General features: G+C 37.5%; 1 protein-coding gene across 8 annotated transcripts in view; it reads right to left on the reverse strand.

The window, feature by feature from the left end:
• The window catches only part of RGS7 (regulator of G protein signaling 7), a 265,432-nt gene that overhangs the window by 59,058 nt on the left and 186,158 nt on the right, over positions 1–20,216 (reverse strand). For all 8 annotated transcript variants that reach the window (XM_069010382.1, XM_069010378.1, XM_069010375.1 and 5 more), the window contains one exon: positions 10,684–10,735. In XM_069010382.1, coding sequence (XP_068866483.1) covers positions 10,684–10,735 — 52 coding nt within the window. The remainder of the gene's footprint in view (positions 1–10,683; positions 10,736–20,216) is intronic.

Raw genomic sequence — 20,216 nt, forward strand, 5'->3', positions numbered from 1 at the left:
TGAATGTTCTTTTAGTTTAATTGATTACAAGCACTTCTACCTGCAATTAAAGGTTTTACGTGATGTAAAATGAAGCTACATTTTAATGCAATTTTTTTCTTTTATTGCCCTCCTCTTTTTGTTTGTGTTATTTGGTCTATTTTCTTTCAGAATATTTCACTTTCCACTCTCATAAGAAGCCGTGGTCTCTTTCTCTATTTCCTGCACTCCCATATACCCTCTGGTTCCAAAGCAGTTTCTGTGTTTACAAAATATAAAAAGACAGATATATGCCCATGTCACACACAGCAGACAGATACCTTCTATAGCTTTCATGCATTTTAATACAATTATACACTTACACTAATGCATTGGCATGCATGCTGAAACGTCACAAAAAGATGAGGGGATGAATTTTGGACCTTTTGTACCTAGGTTGCATTCGCAATCAGTACAGTGGTAAGAGATTCTTGAAGAGAGAGATGGTCTTTTTCATTTAGCTTTTTTTACAGTGAAGCATTTTCCTCTTTTCCTTCAAAATTGGTTATTTTGTTGAACAAGAAAAAAAAAATCCCAAAAAACCCTTGTAAATATTAGCAATAAAATACATACCTTATATAAATGTGTAGACAGTTCAGAGAATTCCAGGGGTCAAATTTTGTCTACCAATCTAATACCACTTGAACAGAAACAAAACAAGCTCCCAGTTCCTGCACTGGATGAAGACTTTTAAACCACATCCTCATAGTCCCAGTACAGGCATTTTTAGTTAGTTTAGTTCTTCCTTGAGTCCCACTGTGGGCAAATTTTGGGATTATATTTCCTGCTACCTCCTACAAAAATTTTTCTTTCAGAGGTAGCTGACTGCTCATCTTTCTGTCAGGATAGGTTTCATCAAAAAACGTATCTTCAGATAACAGAGATTTTAATACTGGAGAAACAACCACCGGGTCACCAGGAGACAAATCAGCTTGACACTTTATTAATTTAATACTGTGTCTCCACTGTGTAACTCTACTGCAGTTATTTTCCCTGCAGGGTTCTTTTAATGACCCTCTTTGCTCCCAATCCATAGTAAACATTTCATATAAAGATGTTTGGCTTTCATTATGAGTATAACTTGGCCAAGACTCAAAAAATCATGTTCATCCCTCAGACCCTTTTTTTTTTTCACCTGAAATATCCAGATTCCTTTCCTTTCAGAAGAGCCTAATGGTTAAAACACCTGTGGCTTGGATTCTTTATGTCAGAAATGATTCTATGTGCCACCGTGGGTAAGGCAGAATATGCTCAAGGAAGGTTTACTATTGTGGGAAGTGCAGCATATCCCCTAGTGTAGAAGAAAACAGTGCTGGAGGACATTCCTACTCTGACTCAATTTACTGCTATTGCTATGTGCTAACAATTCCATCCTTATAAAAGCGCATGTTCGACCCTCTATTTAAGAGCTAGCTGCCATGAAAAGCTGGCAGCAGCTCAGGAATTTGTGTTCACCAGTTTGTACTCTCGCTATCATATTATTTGGCTTATCTGTAAAAAATTCAGTAGCATATTGAAAAGCAAGAATGTGAAAATCAACCTCATTTTAAGCCATATCATTTGAAAATACAGCGTAATGAGGTTTTGTTATTCTGACTTGTAGGACAATGATGTTTGAAGTATGGATACTCCCACCTTTCACAGGCACCACTCCTTTTCTGCACCAAATCCCTCAGGAAGTAACTGCATGTGTCCAGTAGCCTGACTTGGACGATGTCAATCACCTTCCCTTTCAAAGCAGAGTCAGGATCTCCCAGAATTTCAGCAAATTACAGTGTCTGCTTTCTAATCCCATGTGTTGACAGTGTTTTTACAGCTTCATAAGAAGTACAGCCTGCAGGAAGGGTCTCCAACTAAAAGCTCCTCTATTTCCGCGTATAGTTCTCTATTTATCTATCCTGCAAAGGTCCTGGTCCTCAGTACACCAGGGAGCTGTGATTGCACTGAGCAGCCCATCTAGGGCCTCCACCGAGGCCTGTGCCCTTGTGCTCAAGCCCAGCTACTCCCCCTGGCACAGGCTTGAGCTGTGTTGTAGATAGATCTCCAACCAACCCTGTAGCCTACCCATGCTGCTGCTTTGCTCCTGCCTGCACTGTTGCCAACCTCAGTTCTTGCTCACCTTCCCTTGCAGAGCTGCCCACTCTTGCTGCTCCCTGACAAGGGTGCTGAAAAATGCTCACCATGGGGATGAATGATATGCAAGGAACAGGGTCTGATTAATAACCTCAATTTGCTAAATATGGACTGCCTTATACACTCTTATTTTTGGAGCCAGTGTATTCTGATGGATTTTGCAATCAACATAATTGCCTCTACTAAACTGAATTATATATTAGATGCTATAGCTTATGCTTTACAAGAGACTGATTATCATGAGAGAACAGATTCGCCAATAATTTTAAAGGCCATATTAATTTGTAACATTTGATAATGAAAGATGGTCAGTGATGTTTATAAATGGGTATTTGAACAACAAACCAGTATTGAAACACACTTCAGTAGCTGTGCAGTAAATACAGTCTACTAGCTCTTGAAAATTCTATTCAGGCATTCACAAAATGTGGGCAATCTGAGAATTTCAAGTGAGACTGCAAAGCCAGAGTTGCATAAAGAGGATGTCTGTGTTTTCCTTCTTGCAAGTTTTTAAACTGTTACACCCAAAAAAATCATTTTCATGGTTAGATACCTTTGTTTCCTATTCTTGACTGCTCACTTGTACTTGAAAGTGTCTAAGAAACCTTTACAGATTTTTTCTTTAGATAAGATCATAGAGATTATTACAAGTTTCATTCTAGACTCAAGAAACTGGACAGAGTACATATTACATTATACATGTTTACTCAAAAGACCCCAAAAAACAAAACACAGAACTTTCACCCAAAACCTACACTGGGGAATTTTATTTTGTTGCTAAACAGGGGTAAATCTTCCCTTCTGCCACAGTGGAGCAAAGGCCACAGCTAAATTCAATGGAAGTTTAACTGGGCCTGTGAAGACCATGGACTATGGCACCTACACACCCACTACCATGTACACGAGCTCCTTCCATAATTGTCCCAGTGCCAGGGGTATCACATCTTGATTCACCCCAGACAGTGGGGGTGCTTTCAGTGAATGCTCGTTATCTCCACTGAGGCCAGGTTAAATTTACATACTCCCTGAGTCAAAATTCTGTTTTCAGAGTCAGTGTGTACAAGCCTAGTCTGTATCTAAAGAGCAAAGCAAATAGCAAGTACTGTAAGGCCTAAGGGTTTCAAAGTGCCCTGCAGGCAGACAGCTCTCCCCTGAAGTGCCTGCTTCAGATGGGGAATTACAGGACAATCAGCACAAAACATGACTGCAGGATGTAAAGCATGAAATTAATTCCCTTATTTAAACGCTGGAATTTCTAGGGCTATTTCATACCATCTTTAGGTCACTTCTGCTTTTAGTCAATAGAAAAAAAATTGCCCTTAGCAACAGCTATTGAGTTCCACTTAGTCTTAAAAAAATTATTACAGTTCTGGGGTGGACAAATGGGTCACCACAGAGCCCTGTGTATCTATAAAAGAACCACACTCTCATAAATGTTAATAACATTAAGTTAGAAGGAAGACCATGATCAGTTTTATGTACATTAAACTGCCAAATCATCAAAACCTTAACTTATGAAACACTTCTCCTCTTCTCTACTCTTTACTCTTTGATCCTGTTCTCTCCCATAACATTTCAGGAAAGCAATTTGATTACAGATTTACATGAGCCGAGGACTTTCTTACATAAACCAAGGCCAAGAAAGAAACCAAATTTCAAAGCACCAAAGAGATCAAGAACTAGAAAAATTTGTCTTCAACATACAGAAGTCCCCAGATGATGATGGCCCTGGAAAATCCTGCAGAGTGACAAAGATGAGTATGGAAGAAAGGTCATCAAAGCTACATGAGCTATAGGATCAGACGAAGAATATCCAGTCATCAAATAAAATTTAAAATTGCATCCATTGAACTATTTCATGCTTCTTGATATTATCATAACACTTTCAATTTGCCATTATGGTTACATTTTCAGAGAGTCAAAGTCATTTCCAGGGACAACAGGGCTTGAAGAGGCATGGGAAGTAGAGCATGTCAGAGTGCCAGCATTGCTGCCTCCACACTCTTCTAACCTGGGCTACCCATGGTGATGGGGACCTCAGCCTCAGCACCAAGATTCCATTAGGGTTAACATTCAAATGGCCACAGAGCCCACAGCTCCAGGGACACTGGTGCTGGAGAGGACATGCCATGGTGATCAGCAGCGCACCAACATTGCTTCCTTCACTCCTTTCTAATCTGGGTCACTCATGGTAATGGGATGAGGGGAAGTCATATGTGGAGGGGCTGAGGTTCCTTGGCTTTTCAGCCAAGAAAAAAGACTTAGGAGAGATCTCATTGCAGTCCACAGCTTCCTTGTCAGGGGAAGAGGAGGGGCAGGCACTGATCTACTCTCTGTAGTGATCACTGACAAGGCCTTAAGTTCTGTCAGGGGAGGTTTAGGTTGGTTGTTAGAAAAGGGCTAGAGCCCTAGAGGGTGGTTGGGCACAGGAACAGCCTACCCAGGGAAGTGGTCACTGCACCAAGACTGTCAGAGTCTAAGCAGCATTTGGACAATACTCTCAGGCACATGGTGAGATTCTTGGGGTGTCCTGTGCAGAGCCAGGTGTTGGACTTCAAGGATCCCTGTGATTCCCTTCCAACTCATGATATTCTGTGAAAACTATTTAGTTTACTAAACATAGTAACTTGAAAGCAATTCAGAAAATTCCAAGTTATGTTTATGAATCTCAGAACTTTGATAAGAAATTTTATTTCTATTTATAGGGGACCTAGATGCAATTATCAATGCTTTTAAAACAGTTCTGCAGAAACATGTGCCTGGATCAGTTACCCTTTCTTATGTGCGCATACAAATGCATCAGCCTAACACATTTTCCATGCTCCTCATATTATGAGAATAAGTTACAGTTTTATGGAAAGAATATTTCAGGTAAGCACGAAACTCTGAAGTGGTGAGATGACTGGAAAGCATTATCAGGGAATGCCTCCTGGTTAAAGAGCCTTCATTGCGGTGGTTTGTCAACGTCAGAATTAGCAAGGATCAGAACAAAATTCAGGCCATGCTTGTTGAAGTGAGACTTTCATCATTTATATGACAGAGATAGCTTCTAATGAGTAAATAATATATCTCTGCAGAGAAATATAATGGTATACAAATTCAGAGCGGGAAAAAATACTGTAGGTCACCTCTTCCACCTTTCTGCTAATGGAAATGTCTTTCCTAAAGCACATTTGATTCGGTTCTGCCCAGATCAAATTTTACGCATAGCAAGCACTGGCACCAGCCACATTTTTCTTGAGAGGCTGTTATTCTTGGTAGGCTGTACTCCTCACTTAGTCCTGCCACCAAGGTCTTAGTCAATATATTCTGTATATGTAGCTTCCTAAAGGCAAGTCATTCACTTAAGGAGTCACAACCCAGTCTTAGCAACAATTTAGTATGTTACTTGAGTTCTGGTGGGAAAAGTCTGTTGCTTACTACACCTAGAAATCCAGAAAATTTTGAGAGACAGATCCTTAATTGAAGGATCTGTATTAGGGACTTAAAAGAATTGCTTGCAGGAGTCATTACTGACACACTCTGACATCAGCTGTTGAAAAAATGGGAACGGAAAATCAAGATTTAAGATTATAGAACGGCAGAGCTCTCCAGAAATTATTTACATATTCTCCATAAAGTCTCATGGCATGAATTTTAACAAATAATTTTTTATTTATACATGACGATTTGTATCAAAAGTGCTTCTCTGCTACCAGTTTTGCCCCAAGCTGTTGACTCATAGTTATGGGTGGATTTCCAGAGATGCTGAGCACACATAGTGCTCCAGCCGAGTTCAGGTAAGCAACAGGGATCAGTATTTCTCAAACACAAATTGCTTACTAATAAGCTGTTGCCAAGGAAATCCTTCCTGTGCATTTGGGCAAAGAAAATATATAATGCATTCTCTGTACAGTTCTCCTTCCAAACAGTCACTCTATGCTAAAGGGTACAGAAAGACAAATCAGAGAGAAAATTCCTGGACTACTCAAATTTTCATAGAGGAATTTGAAGCTAAGCATGTAAAATAAGTAAGCAATAGACTCATAAGAGAAAATTATATGAAAATTTTCAACATGTGAAAAACATGATACATGATTGCAATTACTTTTTGTGCACTATGTACTTTTTAGCGTTACTGCAAGTTTGGGAGAGAAGAGGGAAATGAGCCAGGGGAAATGGCTCATGTTCAGAACAGAGCAGCAGAGGGAGAACACAGAGAGGTCTCTGTCAGTTTACTTTAAGTGAGAGGAAAGTATCATAAGGAAGGAAGTGTTATTCACACTGACTTGTTAGCTGATTATCAAGTAAATTTAATAAGGAAAGTCTTGTGCTTTCTTAAAAATGCTGGAGAATAACAATGAAACAGCTTTGACGCAGCAAAAGTACATGGCTACCTCATTTTACTGTAACACAGGATAGATAACAGTCATGACTATCTAAAGAACTGCAGCACTTATGCAGACAGGTATCTTACACTTTTAAAGAGAGCAATTAATTAAGACTTCCCCCAACACCTGTGATTGCTCTAATTTCCTAGGAGACTGCCTTTGCACTACATGGCTTTACCTGTAAGGCTACTGAAAATATGTTACATTTTCAAAACTTGTTCTTCACAGCAGCAGCAGAATTTGAGGATTTGCTTTGAGTATGCAAAAAAATAGTCTAACTTAGTATCATTTAAAGATCACATGGGTGAGTGCTCTTAAAATCATGTTGTATTATCAGTTACTTACTGTGTTCTCCATAACTTACCAATATTCTGCAGTTCTCCTCCATTTTTAACTCATTTGAGAGAAATGCACACAAAAAAATTACAATGCTCAAACAACATCCTGTTGCCACTATATAGATGCAGTTGACTTTTTGTCTTCTAGTATGAGTCCAAACCTTCCTAAGACTGTAAGAGACTGTGGCACTTCCTAAATTTTATTCTTTCTCTCCTTTGAGCATATTTATCTTTTTTTTAATATGCATTTAACTGTAAGAAAAAGTCTGATATGTCACAGATACTTTTAAGTCTAACCATCAGCAGAAGTTCACTAAAGAAAATGAGTAAAAATTACTAATTCTTCATATTTTATACATCTGAAATTATTATAAGCCTCTTACATTGAGTAAAAATTACTAATTCTTCATATTTTATACATCTGAAATTCTTATAAGCCTCTTACATTGTCAAAATTAAGTTAAATTAAGCCTAAAGAATAAAAAATGAAAGAAAAATCTGTCAGTTACAAAATTATATCTGTAAGAAAAGAGAAGATAATTGCAAGCATGTCACATGCTCAGCCACTATCTGTGTTCATTTCAAGAGCCAGATTTTCTGAATTGAGATCCAATTCTATTTGTCACAAAACCTAATCATAATTCAGGAATGTGACTTAACTCACAGGAAAAACAAAGTCGTTTGAACTACACTGGCCTTAATAATACTAGTTATTATTATTATTACTTAGTTTCACTAACATAATCACACTATAACCAATGGCATTCTACAAAGAACAACATGTCCTGCCTGGGTGGACTCCAAGACATATGGGACTTCAACAGATGGAACTTAAGGACCTTCCGTTGTAAAAATTATTTGCAATTTGAGGAATCTCTCTTGACAACACTTAAAGCATCATTTTCAAGAAAAAGGAGGGAGATTTTCAGTGCTTTATGAAAATTAGCAGTTTCTCAGTAACCTCAGAATGATCATAGCCAATATTTTGGAAATTACAATCAAAAGGCTATTTTCCACTTTGACATAAATTAAATTATTCCAAACCTGTTTTTGCCACCATGACATAGCATTGCACTACAGCTTTATTATGAGAATATGTGTCTGTTTTTTTGACATATTGGAAGATTCTATTTGTGTATCTTTTTCAGTTACACTTTCTACAGAAAAATATTTTTTAAAGCAAATATTTGATATTACAAGCTCACATAGAGCAAATTATATTTTAGAGAAGGTATTAACATATTATACAAATATGTAAGGATTATTTTCTTAGTTAATTCTGGTAATAAACTAACATACAGTATGTCAATCTCATTTAATTTCTTGTTTAAGAGAAATTATTTTCCTGGCAGTGTGCTACATTCTGGACAGTAGCCCAGCTATGGGTGAGTAAAGATGAATGGTTGGGATTAATTTTTAAATTAAAATAAAATTCTAGAGTATTTTCAAATGCTCGTAAAATTAGGTTAATGCCAAAGAAAGTGATTTGCTTTGTTAATAACTTTGATCAAGGAAGATTACAGAGAGAGTTTACTTTTTGCTAGTCTTGAGAGACTTCTAATGCCTGCCACAGTCATTCGTTTTAGAGGGAGCAGTTTCAATCTTGTTCAGGACAAGTCCATGAAATTGGTAGCACTGCAGGGCAGCATAATGCATGATAAGTATGAAGTACATTTGCATATCTGTAATAACATAAATTCCATTTACTATATTTTCCAGGAAGTAAAAATTACTGTGAAAATCTGCAGAACCTATTTGGCATATATTTGAGGTGAAATTTATCCTTTAATATTCTCAAAATGTTTCAAACCTACTTTAGATTTGTTTTGGTTCCTTAAATATTTTTATTAAATATTTTGATTTTCCTGTATTCCTCTGATCATCGTTCTTTACAGGGAAAATGCTAATTTCTGGGACTCAGCAGATGTTAACCTAATAAGAAGTGTTGAAGAGGTGCCTCAAAAGTTTATTTTCCTGCAAATGCCCTAGCATTATCCAGTTCTGGTGAGACACAGCCACCTTTGGTAGCTCCAGTGCAATGCTCTGGCCCTGTTGCATGGGGAAGCTGTGGGTCTGTTTCTCACAGGATTGCACTTTTGGTCATGACATGCAAAGAGCAATGAAATAGCAGGATTGGAGGGTTTGCTTCCCCTTCCTTCCCTCCTCTGCAATCAAAGAGCTTAACTCAGCTACTGAAACATATTTAAATCTCAAAAGCTCTCAAATGAGTACATTTACTGTTCAACAAAGGCACCTCCCTGTGTGATGAAGACACTGATTCCAAGATTAAGTCTGTATTCCTGCATGCAAAACCTGGACAGATTATACAAGATTTCTATTTACTGACTAAGGTTCCTAATTCACTGACCAATCCACTGATCAGCTGTGACAGGAAAGTTAGTGTCTCCTACTTTAGACTAAAGGATATTAATAGAAACTTTCTCAGCCCGATCTCAAATTCAGACATGTTAAGCATATAATTATTTATTAAAATCACCCCAGTAACGTGATACACATTACAACTGATCAACTTAATGTCTCTTAAACCAGAGATAACTACTTGCTGATCTTTAACATATTAGGGGACTATACTGAAGTAAGAAATGGTAAATCAGTCATTTTTCCTTCAGTGACTAACTTCCTGATACAGAGTGGCTAAGCACACTTACATGTGGTAAGAATCCTTCCTCCTTGGGAGCTTTCAATAACTATTTACTGGACATCTTCAAATATCAGTAAAAAATTGAACATTTTTCCACTCCAATAGGATAAGGACACTGTCACATTTTAAAACTCTACCTTGAAGACACTCAGCTCTGCTGAGAGTCTCAGCTTAAAATTGCTTTATTTGGCAATTTTTTTGAAACTAAACTCTCTCTCCCCTCCAAAAACCCAGGAAGCATCTATTGGAACCATCCATCTCATTTGGAGTCTTTGGCTCCCAAGGGCATAGAATCCAAATTACAAGTGAGCACTCACTTAAATTTCTGAAAGCTGTAAAAAGAGACTTTAATGATCTGAGATTTTGAAAACATAACCTATCATGCACATGCTCAGTTACCTAAATAAGTGACCTGGTCTTCAGATGGGCTCAGTACTTACAGTCTGGACTAGAATGAAAAGGAGGCTGCTCATAGTTCCACTTTCCATAAAAAATTAGGTCATTATTTGGTGTGCAGAGGCGTCTAACTTAGTTATAATTTTCTATTGAGATTTTTTCCTAATATGTTACTACCTATTATCTTCAGATTTTGCTATCTAAGTACACACCAGTAATTACAATATATAATTTATTAATAAACCCCCAAGGCACAGGCAAATAAACAAGGTATTTCCTAATACAGTTCATATCAGAACCATATTAGTTTTCATAATAAGTAACTTTCCACACGGTGTACATTAGAAATAAGAGTTCTAAACTAGGCACATCTTTGGGTCTCAATCTGATAATAACCATTGCACAACCATCAATAAACTATCCTCTGCTTCACTGAGATTCTCTCACTGTAAACAATTACACTTGCTGGAGCAAACAGAGGATGTAAATGGCAAGGTAGTTTTTGATGAGTCTTGAATTTTGGGATTTGGGTTTTTTTCTTTTCTCCTCAGATCTGCTCCAAAATATGACTTTAACCAACTTCTGATAAACTTTGAGTAAGGTAACAACACATTCATTTCAGTTATCAGCAGCTCTTGCACAGGAATTACATGGCATATAATTATGTTTTAAACAGTGGGATGGTGAAACAAGACAGATGGCATTGATGCATTCATTAATACAATGCATAATTTCCAAAAGTAATAGGAAATATTTCTACACTGACCATAGTCTGTGTTTTCCGGCTCCCAACAATTTGATGGCCAAAAATAGGGTGTCTATAGACAAAACAAAGAAGTAGGAAACTGAAGTTAGACAATGCAAGCATTATACAGTCCTTGGATTGTTACTGGTTTTCAGAAACAACTTGTATTTTTTACATCTATTATACTGTTAACTTGACATTTTTGAAATAGGCATCAAAACAGAAAATTACATTTGTACACCTGTTTATCATACTAGTGTCAGAACAACATTAAAAAAAAAAAAAAAGTGGTTTTTTTTGTTCTCAAAGTTAGGGGAACAAAACCCACAAGGCTAGGTAGTGAGGTTGTCTTTTACATCTTCCATAGAAATACATCTCTCACATGTCCTGGAGAATCAGGTTTAGAAGGTATAAAGACAGAAGATCCTTTGAGGTTCATTCAGTTCTTCATTTTTGAGAGTTTTCATTCACAAATTAATATTCAATACTCTTTCCTGGGTGTTGTTTAAAAACGCCACTAAAAACATCTTGTTTTCACAAAGACATCAAATAACTGTTTACTTTTTAATAACTGTTTACCAGTTGTGATTTAAAAGGTGATTTGTTTTTTAAGGGAAAGACAATAAAGTACCAAAAACTACTTCAACACTACACTTATTAAAACTGTGCTAAATGTATTATTAAAAGAACTCACTTCTAGCAAATGACGAATATAATACTGTACAGGCATTTTTCATACAAATAACTTCATTTTTAAAATAGCAACTTTGTGTTAAAATGTAAATGATTATAACATTTTTTACGGAGCACCTCATCCCTGTACAGGCCATTCACTTAAGAGTTGGACTCGATGATCCCTGTGGGTCCCTTCCAACTCAGAATATTCTGTGACTGAGTGACTGTATAAACACATACACACAAATACAAAGAATTATATAATATTTGAGCAGTTGAATAAAACTCATTAAATGTGTGAACTGGTTTGAGTGGTATTTCAAAACACAGGTGCTTCTTCAGGAAAACCTCCTGCTTTACTCTCTATTTCTTATTTCTCAAAAATCTCCCAGCTGCAAAAATGGAAAACTCTTTGCTGCCCATTTCCTTCCAAAAATTTTTTAATGTTAATCTGGAAACCAACAGGGCTGAAGGGTGACACATTCACACCAATTGTCAAATTAAAGATACATTGTTAAAAACCTCTTGGCATTGTAAGACTGATGCATCAAATTTAATAGAAGCAATTTAGAACTTGCTACTTATCAAGCAACAGCAAGGAGCTAAAGGATAAAAAAGGAACTATCACAAACTAATTTCAAAGGCTAAGATGTGTTTCTTGCAAGCTGTTTTGTACTTTGTAAGGGAGAAGCAATAATTAATTCTCCGATCAACCATCCTTCACAATGCTACTGAAATCAAAGCGACCAGTAGAAGCACATACAAGCACAAATGGAAAGAGATGAACCCCTAAAGAATGAATTGCAGTACTCTGCATGTTTTGGAGAAGCAGCTATAAAAATAATTTAATACATTTATTTTTATTTTTATTCATATAAACCAAAAGGTCACCATCATTGAAATATACGGTTTACAAACTCAGGAAGGGAGAACAGTGTTTCCTTAGAGGCATGAAATGTATCTCCAGAGAGGCCCAAGAAGAAAAGCACAGCTGCATCATTTTTCTGCTAACAGGAAGGTTAATCTCTGTTTACAGGTTCAAGCTGAGCTTCTGAAAAAGGTATGTAGTGAGGGTTACTAAATACATAGAAACCATATCCACTCAGGCAGCACTCGGGCTGAAACTCTTCCAGTTGTGGGCATACTTGCTGCAAAATCCGTATTAAAGCTCCTCATAAATACTTAGGATTTCTCTTGACAACTTACATATACTCCCATCCCAGCTGAGATTAAAAAAATAAATTCCATCTTCTGATTCAGAGAAAAATCACAAAATTTGCTTTCAGCATTCATTTCACAACAGGCTATGAACAAATATTATATATTCTGTATGTTAGTGATGTTACAGGAGGACTGTTGTTTCATACATAAATGAAAAGCTATGTGTGGCCAGCATACTGTTTTCAGTATTTAGTGAAATAACACTTTTAAATTTACTGAAACTTGCACTTTGGTGGTGAAGGCAGTGTGGGCACTAAACAGAATATGGGAAAGGGGACATGATCTTCAGTATTGTGAAATGTTGTCACTTTAGCTCGCTAGGAGGCAGAGATGACCAAGGATTTTCTGAAGGATAAAAAGGTGCAACCTAAATGTGGAGATCATGGAAAAAGCAGAAAATAATGCATCGGCTACTAAGGATGAGACTAAGCCTCCCTGTGCAAGGGAGATAAAAGCAGAAAAGTTAAAACGGAACATGAGTTTTAACTAGCAAAGCACATGATGAGCCATATTAAAAGGTTTCAATGATGTGTGATCAGGTAAGCCAAAAAGAAACCCCAGTAAAAGGCAGACATTACAATATAAGAAAGGGTTTCAAATAACAGCTAGTACAGATAAGTACAGAAGATTATTAAATGCCTTCTTTGTTTGAGTCTCTAGAAGGAGGGAGACGGTGGGCAGATAAAGGTCTTTCTGCCCAGGGAATGACACACAGGCATGAGCTCTCCTGGCCGAAGCTCTGAGCTGGGCAGGCACAAGCTGTCTCTGAACTGCAAGCCATGACCCTGCCTGCCTGGTGCTCGGATGCATTTAATGGGACTTGCTGAGAAGTACAGCTCATCTGCTCAGGCACTGCAACGTGGACAGAGCTGGCCTCCAGCCAGCTGGCTCCCAGAGGGAACAAAGTTCAATTCTGCCTGCAATCAGCTCTGTGAACATGCCCAAAATTAATTTGGACATGGAGATAAGGCTACAGGGCAAAGCACAGGGCAAAAAAAAATCAGGGAGGGAAATATTTTTATGAGGTCAGACAGTTCAGGCTAGAAGGCTGATGAAATTCAGCACAGAAAGCTTAAGGATTTATTGAGTTTTCATGTGGGTAAACTGTGTTTATTGCTGAAAAAGCAAAAAAAGCCTCACCAAACTAAAGAATGGCTCCTGGTTCCTCAGGACTGTGATTTATATGCATGCGTACATATTATGATAAGATGCTTCCTCTGGTATTGCTCTTTCTGCTCTATCTCCAGTACTCCATAACAATGACTATCTAACTGGTGAGAGTTATCAAAAGTATTGAAATATCTGCATGATGTTTAAAGGGGTGCATTTTACCTGAAGGGTAATTTACAAATGGAAAAAATATTCATTCAAGTGACCTTTGAAACACGGACAGTTATTTTTATTTTAAAAAATCACATAAAGCAGAGGACCTTCAGAAGATTAAAGCAAAGGGAAGAACTGTATTTTCCAGAAAAGGTAAAAAGCTTAAATTTTCTCTTTTATAATCTTTCTATATCTACTCTCTGGAGTGAATAGTTGTAATACACTATTTGGTTCTAATCTTTGAAAGCTAAAGTTTACTAATATTTCGATTTTTCAAAAACATATTTACACTGACAGTGTAAAACCCTACTAGATGAGAAATAAACAGCAGATGCTATGCATTTTGACCAAGGCAAAGTTTTACATTACTTTCTTACTAGCAAGTAAAGACTTATGGCATCACCCTAAGATGTGCTCAAGAGTAGATATCTATTATTCACTTTCAAAGCAAGAAATGGCATTGGTGCAGAGATAAGGGAAACTCTTAAAAACAGGCAAAAAATAGGGATAAGGGACAGATTAAGATTTAAAGAGAAAGAAAATCCAAAACAACAAGAAAAAAAAACCTTTTAAAAACCCTAGACACTGAAAATAAAGCAGGATATAAAAATCAGTTTCTGATTAATGGTTTTTTTCAATGCTGTGACTGTATTGATAAGCACCAACAATAAACATGCATGTAGTTGAAGTGACTGATGTTTTTCCAAAGGAATATTCCACATTTTCTAGTCTAATTGTTTGGTTTTAACAGACATAAAATTCTGGTCTTAATCTGAAGTTTACCTTGTTCCTTATTACAGACATCAAACAGTTTAATCACATAGCACATGATCATAATGCATGTGCTGAGTTTACATTTCCATTTCTGTTTCAAAAGTCTCCACACAATTTCATGCTCCAGATATTTAACAATCTCTGAGAAGAATTTGCTAGAGAGGTTATCTGTGAAGACTATGGGAGAAAGATTTGCCTTGTTCAACACAGAAGGATTAGGAAATAAGAAGAGTCTGATAAGAAGATCTCTGGTCTCATGGAATGAGGTCAGGAATGAGAATAGTAGGTGTGTGCAAAGGAGAGAGCTGCCTGCTCTCATCTGATCTATTAAAAAAATCCCACAGCAATGCAGGGAGGCTTTGCTCAGACGAATTACCTTCTAAACAGCTAGGCTATGCAAACAAAGCTTAGTTCAACTATTTGTTACAAATCACATACCCAAATACATTTTATAATATCATTTGCAATGTTACATATTCCTGTAGCACAAATACTACAAAATCTGTGTGCCTTGCTTCATGATCTGGAAGCCCATAAGTGAAGATTTCACCCAGGAGAGGTATGGATGCAGTATAACATGTACCACACAGTCACCATTTTCGAAGAGAAGATTATGAAGTACTGATGGGGTTTGGTTATCTTTCATGAGTGTAGAAAACTTGAAGGAATTCTCTTAAGAGAAGGAATTCTCTTAAGAAGGAATTCTCTTAAGACTTTCACTTTTCCTCAGAAGGAAATATGAAGCAGTTCATCATGAAGAAGTATTAGAGGGAATGCTTGTCATTTTGCCATGACATCCCACTTAGAGCTGAAGGAAGGTGGGTGGTAGAACAGTTTAAGGAAACTCAAGTACTGTTTATCAGCCTAGGCAGAAATAATGCTGCCAGTTTTTATCAGTATGCTTTTGAGGCACTTTGTTTAATTGTAGGTGTAATTTGAATCAGCATCCAGGACAAGTCAGGAGCTAGAGAAATAAGGCCTACCTAGCACTGCAGATGTGATTGCAGATACATTTAAGCCTTCAGAACACAAGAGTCACAAGGATCTTTATGCCTTTTAAGCAGAAAGCTGGTTTTGCACCCACAAACACATACTGGTTCTGTTGTGTTATACACTAATAGCATTAGGTAAACCTAACCACATAAATCCATAATCCTTCTGTAAAAAAGTCATATGAAACAAAATCCTGAAAAATAGCACATATTCCACAATTCTACAACAAGCAGCAGTGGCTGCTATGCACTGTGAGCAATCCAGTGATAAAGTAAATAGATCTGCTTTGGCACTACCTCGAAATTAATCAATAATAATATCTGAGCTAATGAAACAGCCACTTGTAAAAATCAGTGTTGCCCATCAGCTTTTATAAAGCATGATTAATTTCTATGCATTAAACTGTATTACCGAGGAGGGAAATCACTGAGCATCTTTCAGCTACCCCTTGTTGATAGCAATAAGAAAAGAGTTGCTGTCTCTGAAGCTGATCCGTTCCACTCCACGAAATTTTTTAAAATCCAATTACTTGGATGGGGAAGGAGTATTCGAATTACTTATAAACCTTCACATATTACTGCTATTCTTCGCTCAGGCACCAGGGAGTCTTTATAAACAGCAGAAATCAAGACTTTGCTGAAAAGTAGTTATGCACCATCTCAAATGCTTTGCATGATGGATGGCAGAATTCACTGGCATGCTGTTTTATATTCATTGCACTTGACAAAAATGATTTCTTGATAAAGTTAAAGGGTAAGATTGCTAGTCTAGCACTAGCAATCAGGAAGCAAGTAGTGCTCCACAGTTACCTCACAATCATTAAAAAAGAAGTTGAGGAATTTGGAAACAAGATTTTGGCTCTGTGATTCCTCTTTTCTAACCTGAAATGAGGATGAGCATGGGAAGCACTGTGGGGCGAAGTGTGTCTAAGTAAGGAGTTAGAAAAATCAAAAGCAGCACTGATGGGGCAGTCAGAAAGACACAGGGATTTGAAAACTTTTTCCCTCAGAAACCTTAACAGAACCTGTATATGCCAAGCCTGACCTGAAAAGATAATGAATTAGTTATTGCACCTTCAATTGCTGAAGAAAATCTGCCAAATGCTGGATAAGACAACCTGCTTCTTTTCCATTTCTAAAATCTGGCTGCCAATAAAATCCTTCCCTCAAGGCTCAGTAGATGATCCAGAAAAGCTCTGGAGAGTGGCTGAAGAGCTGTGATGTTCAGCCAGAGACTCAGCATTCATAATGGCCAGAGATTGGCCCAGAATGAGCCAAGAGGAAGCGAGCTTAATAAGGCTGACTCAAAGAGATGCATAAAGCAGTGCAACCCCACCTGAGACACGAGGTGCTCACAACACTTCACACTCTAAACTATTTTCCAACAAAGATATTTCAAGATCCTTAGTGTTCGCTATATAATTTTATACCAAATTTAGGAATGGGAAAACAGGGCCAGAGAGGTTAAATGCACTCGTCAAGAAAGTGTTCCCAGTGGTAGAACAGGAGAAGACATCAAAGTCCACACCTTCATCTTTCCAAGGTCCATGAATTTTGCTGCTATCTTCACCAGATTTATGCTTTCACAAGAAACTGTTCCTGTTTTCACACTTTTTCTCAGATATTTCTGCCTTTTATCTTAAAAGTTACAAAACAACAGTAAAACCTCACCCTCATCTCTGAAAATTAGTTTATGTTAAATCATTAATTAATCTCACTTAAAATTGGGAGTGTGACTATCACTACTCTCGGGTATCCTAGGAGTTTGTTTACAGCCAAAAGATATTAGGAAATATTATTTTTCACTATTAACATCAAGAGACACACTATGCATTTAGGACTTGTAGAGGAAATCAGCATATTTTTCTGCAGGATGATATTACAGAAGTCTACCAGCTGAAAGGGGAAGTCAGGAATTCCTCACCAAGATAGAAAAAATATCACTTTTATGGACATAAGTGAAACATCTCCATGAATAGTCCCTGGCCCATGGAAGATACGCTTTCTAAGACAAAGCTTGCTTTTCTTATTTGGGCCCCTCCTACCTATTTGCTCTCAGGTAGAGGAAGATGGTGAGCAAATATTCAGCTCCTTCTTTCATCCCAGGTTTAAGGTACCAGGAAAAGGCAATGCAGCTGTTTCTGCTTTTTCTTATTGAGCCTAATAAAAAAAATTCCTCTCTTAATAAGGCAATTAATATTTAAATTCAGCTCCTTTGAATTAAATTGATAGCACAGAAACGAACCTAATTAACACCTGAGTAGGTCAATGAATGATCCAGGATTTTTTTATTTCACATTATTTAAAAAAGCAGATGTAACTATACTCTTGCCTCCTGATGGCAAGAGTAATAACTGAAAAAGTATAATTTTTGCCCTTAAGAGGGCATTTGTCCAAATGAAGCACAATCTCCACTGCTTTTAGCTACTTCTATACAACAGAAGGTGGTTTAAAACAAGCTGTAGATAATTTTACTGACAGGTGGGAATGTGTCACCCTTTGGAAAACAAAACACCAAGCGCATGGAGAACATTATTACAGCTAGTCTGTTTTTGGTAGGTTAGGTCTTTATATTGCAAAAATTTCTCTGCAGGCATGGCTTCTGAACTTTTCAGTGCTGGCAGGTGCATGGTTTCCTCTTTCTATTAAAATACCCAGAAATTTGCTAATCCTGTCCAATACTTAGAAGGTACTATTTGTGAAGAACCTGAATGTTGGGGTTCCTCCCACTTGGCATGGGGTCAGGGGGGAGGGGGACCTGGAGTAGAGGCACGGCCTACGGGGTCTCCCTGCTCCCTGGTCAATCCTGTTCCCCATTGGTTGTTTTGTGTTCCCCTGCCCGAGGAGGACCCTGGCTGCCCCGTGATTGCTCAGTTCTTCGGCAGTCCCCCGGCCATGCGGCTGGAGAATAAAGATCTCTGAAACCTCTATCAAGAATCAGTCCCTATTTCTTTTCCATGGGCTTCACTGTCTAATGCATGTTGCAGTAATACCTGCTGCAACACCTGAACATCTATTCTAGTGCAAAATTCACACATTTGCAGTTGAACTTTTTTCCCCGTTGAATATGCTCTCTTCATCTTCTAATTTAACAGTTCAGTAACAGATCTTATACTAGCCTTCTTTTGGTGGGGAGCATGGAGCTATAATCACATAAATTTTGCTGTTATGGCTCCAGTTAACAGTATGTCACCACTATGAACATTTTCTCATCCTGTACATTAACAGCTGAAATTGCATTGTCACAACAGCAAAGTCACATTGTTGGCATAGGAATAGCAATGCAAAAGGTACCACAGAACAGCAAACAACCCAAACACTGCAGATACAGACTGAGAAACACTTAATTAAAGCACCTTATTTCATACGCATTTGTCAAATAGGTGCAAATTCTTAACTTATGTAAATAAACTGAGAAGATTTTACAATCTAGCCCTCACTGAAGCTTCATGTCCAAACATGTAGGCTGTAGACGTCTCTGAGGAAAGCTCACAGCAGGGTAGCTGCAGTACTCTCAGTGGTCCACAGTGCAGCTAATTCTAGTCTGTACTTTCCTTCAGTCAGACTATCATGCCAGCAGAGGTGATTATTTCTCATGCTAGAGATGGAAGCAGGCCAGCAGCTGTGCAGAATTCAATGGCTAACACTTTTGTAAGTACTATTCTCTGCAAAAATAGGTCCTTGTATATTTTGTTTTTCTGGACACTGCTTATGCAGACACCAAGCCAAGAACTGGAGCCTCAACCACTGCGTGATTCCTTTCCACCTACCTCATAAGCACATCAGCAAGCCCCTTCAACTGTGTGCCATCTCTCCTCTTTATACTGAGCACTGAGAAGAATGAAGCCTCATGAGCTTAAATAAAAACTCTTTTCCCTCAAATACTCTCTCCAGGATCAAAGGTAACAGAGGATCACGGGGAGGAGGCTTGGAATGCCTGTTCTTAGTATTACCCATATACACATCTAACTTTCTGTTCCACTGAAGAACATGTTTTTTGCACTGTATGACTCACAGGATTTAAATATGAAAATAGGATAATATTGTTTGCATGTATGCAATAATAATTCTCTTTCTTGCCAGACTGTGCTATGCATATTTAATTATATTCATGCTAGGATTTTGATTTATACAAATATTACGAGTATTTCTCTTCCCTTATGTGGGTCTATAGGACTTAAGCCAAAATATTGGTGAAAGTATTGTACAGAAGTTAATATAATACAGTGTTTGAAACTATGATCGGTCTCCAACCTCCAGTTTTCTTCTGCATTTTAAAGATCACAATCTCAGTACTATTTTATTCTTGATGGCTTCTCATTTAAATAATCTTTAAGAGAAAGCTTAGACCTATATATCTTGAAGACAATAGATTTTTTTCTACTAGATGTTATTTTACTGTGAGTATTTAATACAGTTAGAAGTAATAGAGAAGAATTAACAAACTCAATTTCATAATGAGAGTCATCATATCATTTCAAAGCAATAAATATCTAGAAAAGACCTTGAAGCAGCTGTTGGTGATACCAGGAATACCACCTAATAGAAATAGTAACACAGAACACATCC

The sequence above is a fragment of the Aphelocoma coerulescens genome, chromosome 3 (assembly GCF_041296385.1).
Source record: "Aphelocoma coerulescens isolate FSJ_1873_10779 chromosome 3, UR_Acoe_1.0, whole genome shotgun sequence".
Lineage (NCBI taxonomy): Eukaryota > Metazoa > Chordata > Aves > Passeriformes > Corvidae > Aphelocoma > Aphelocoma coerulescens.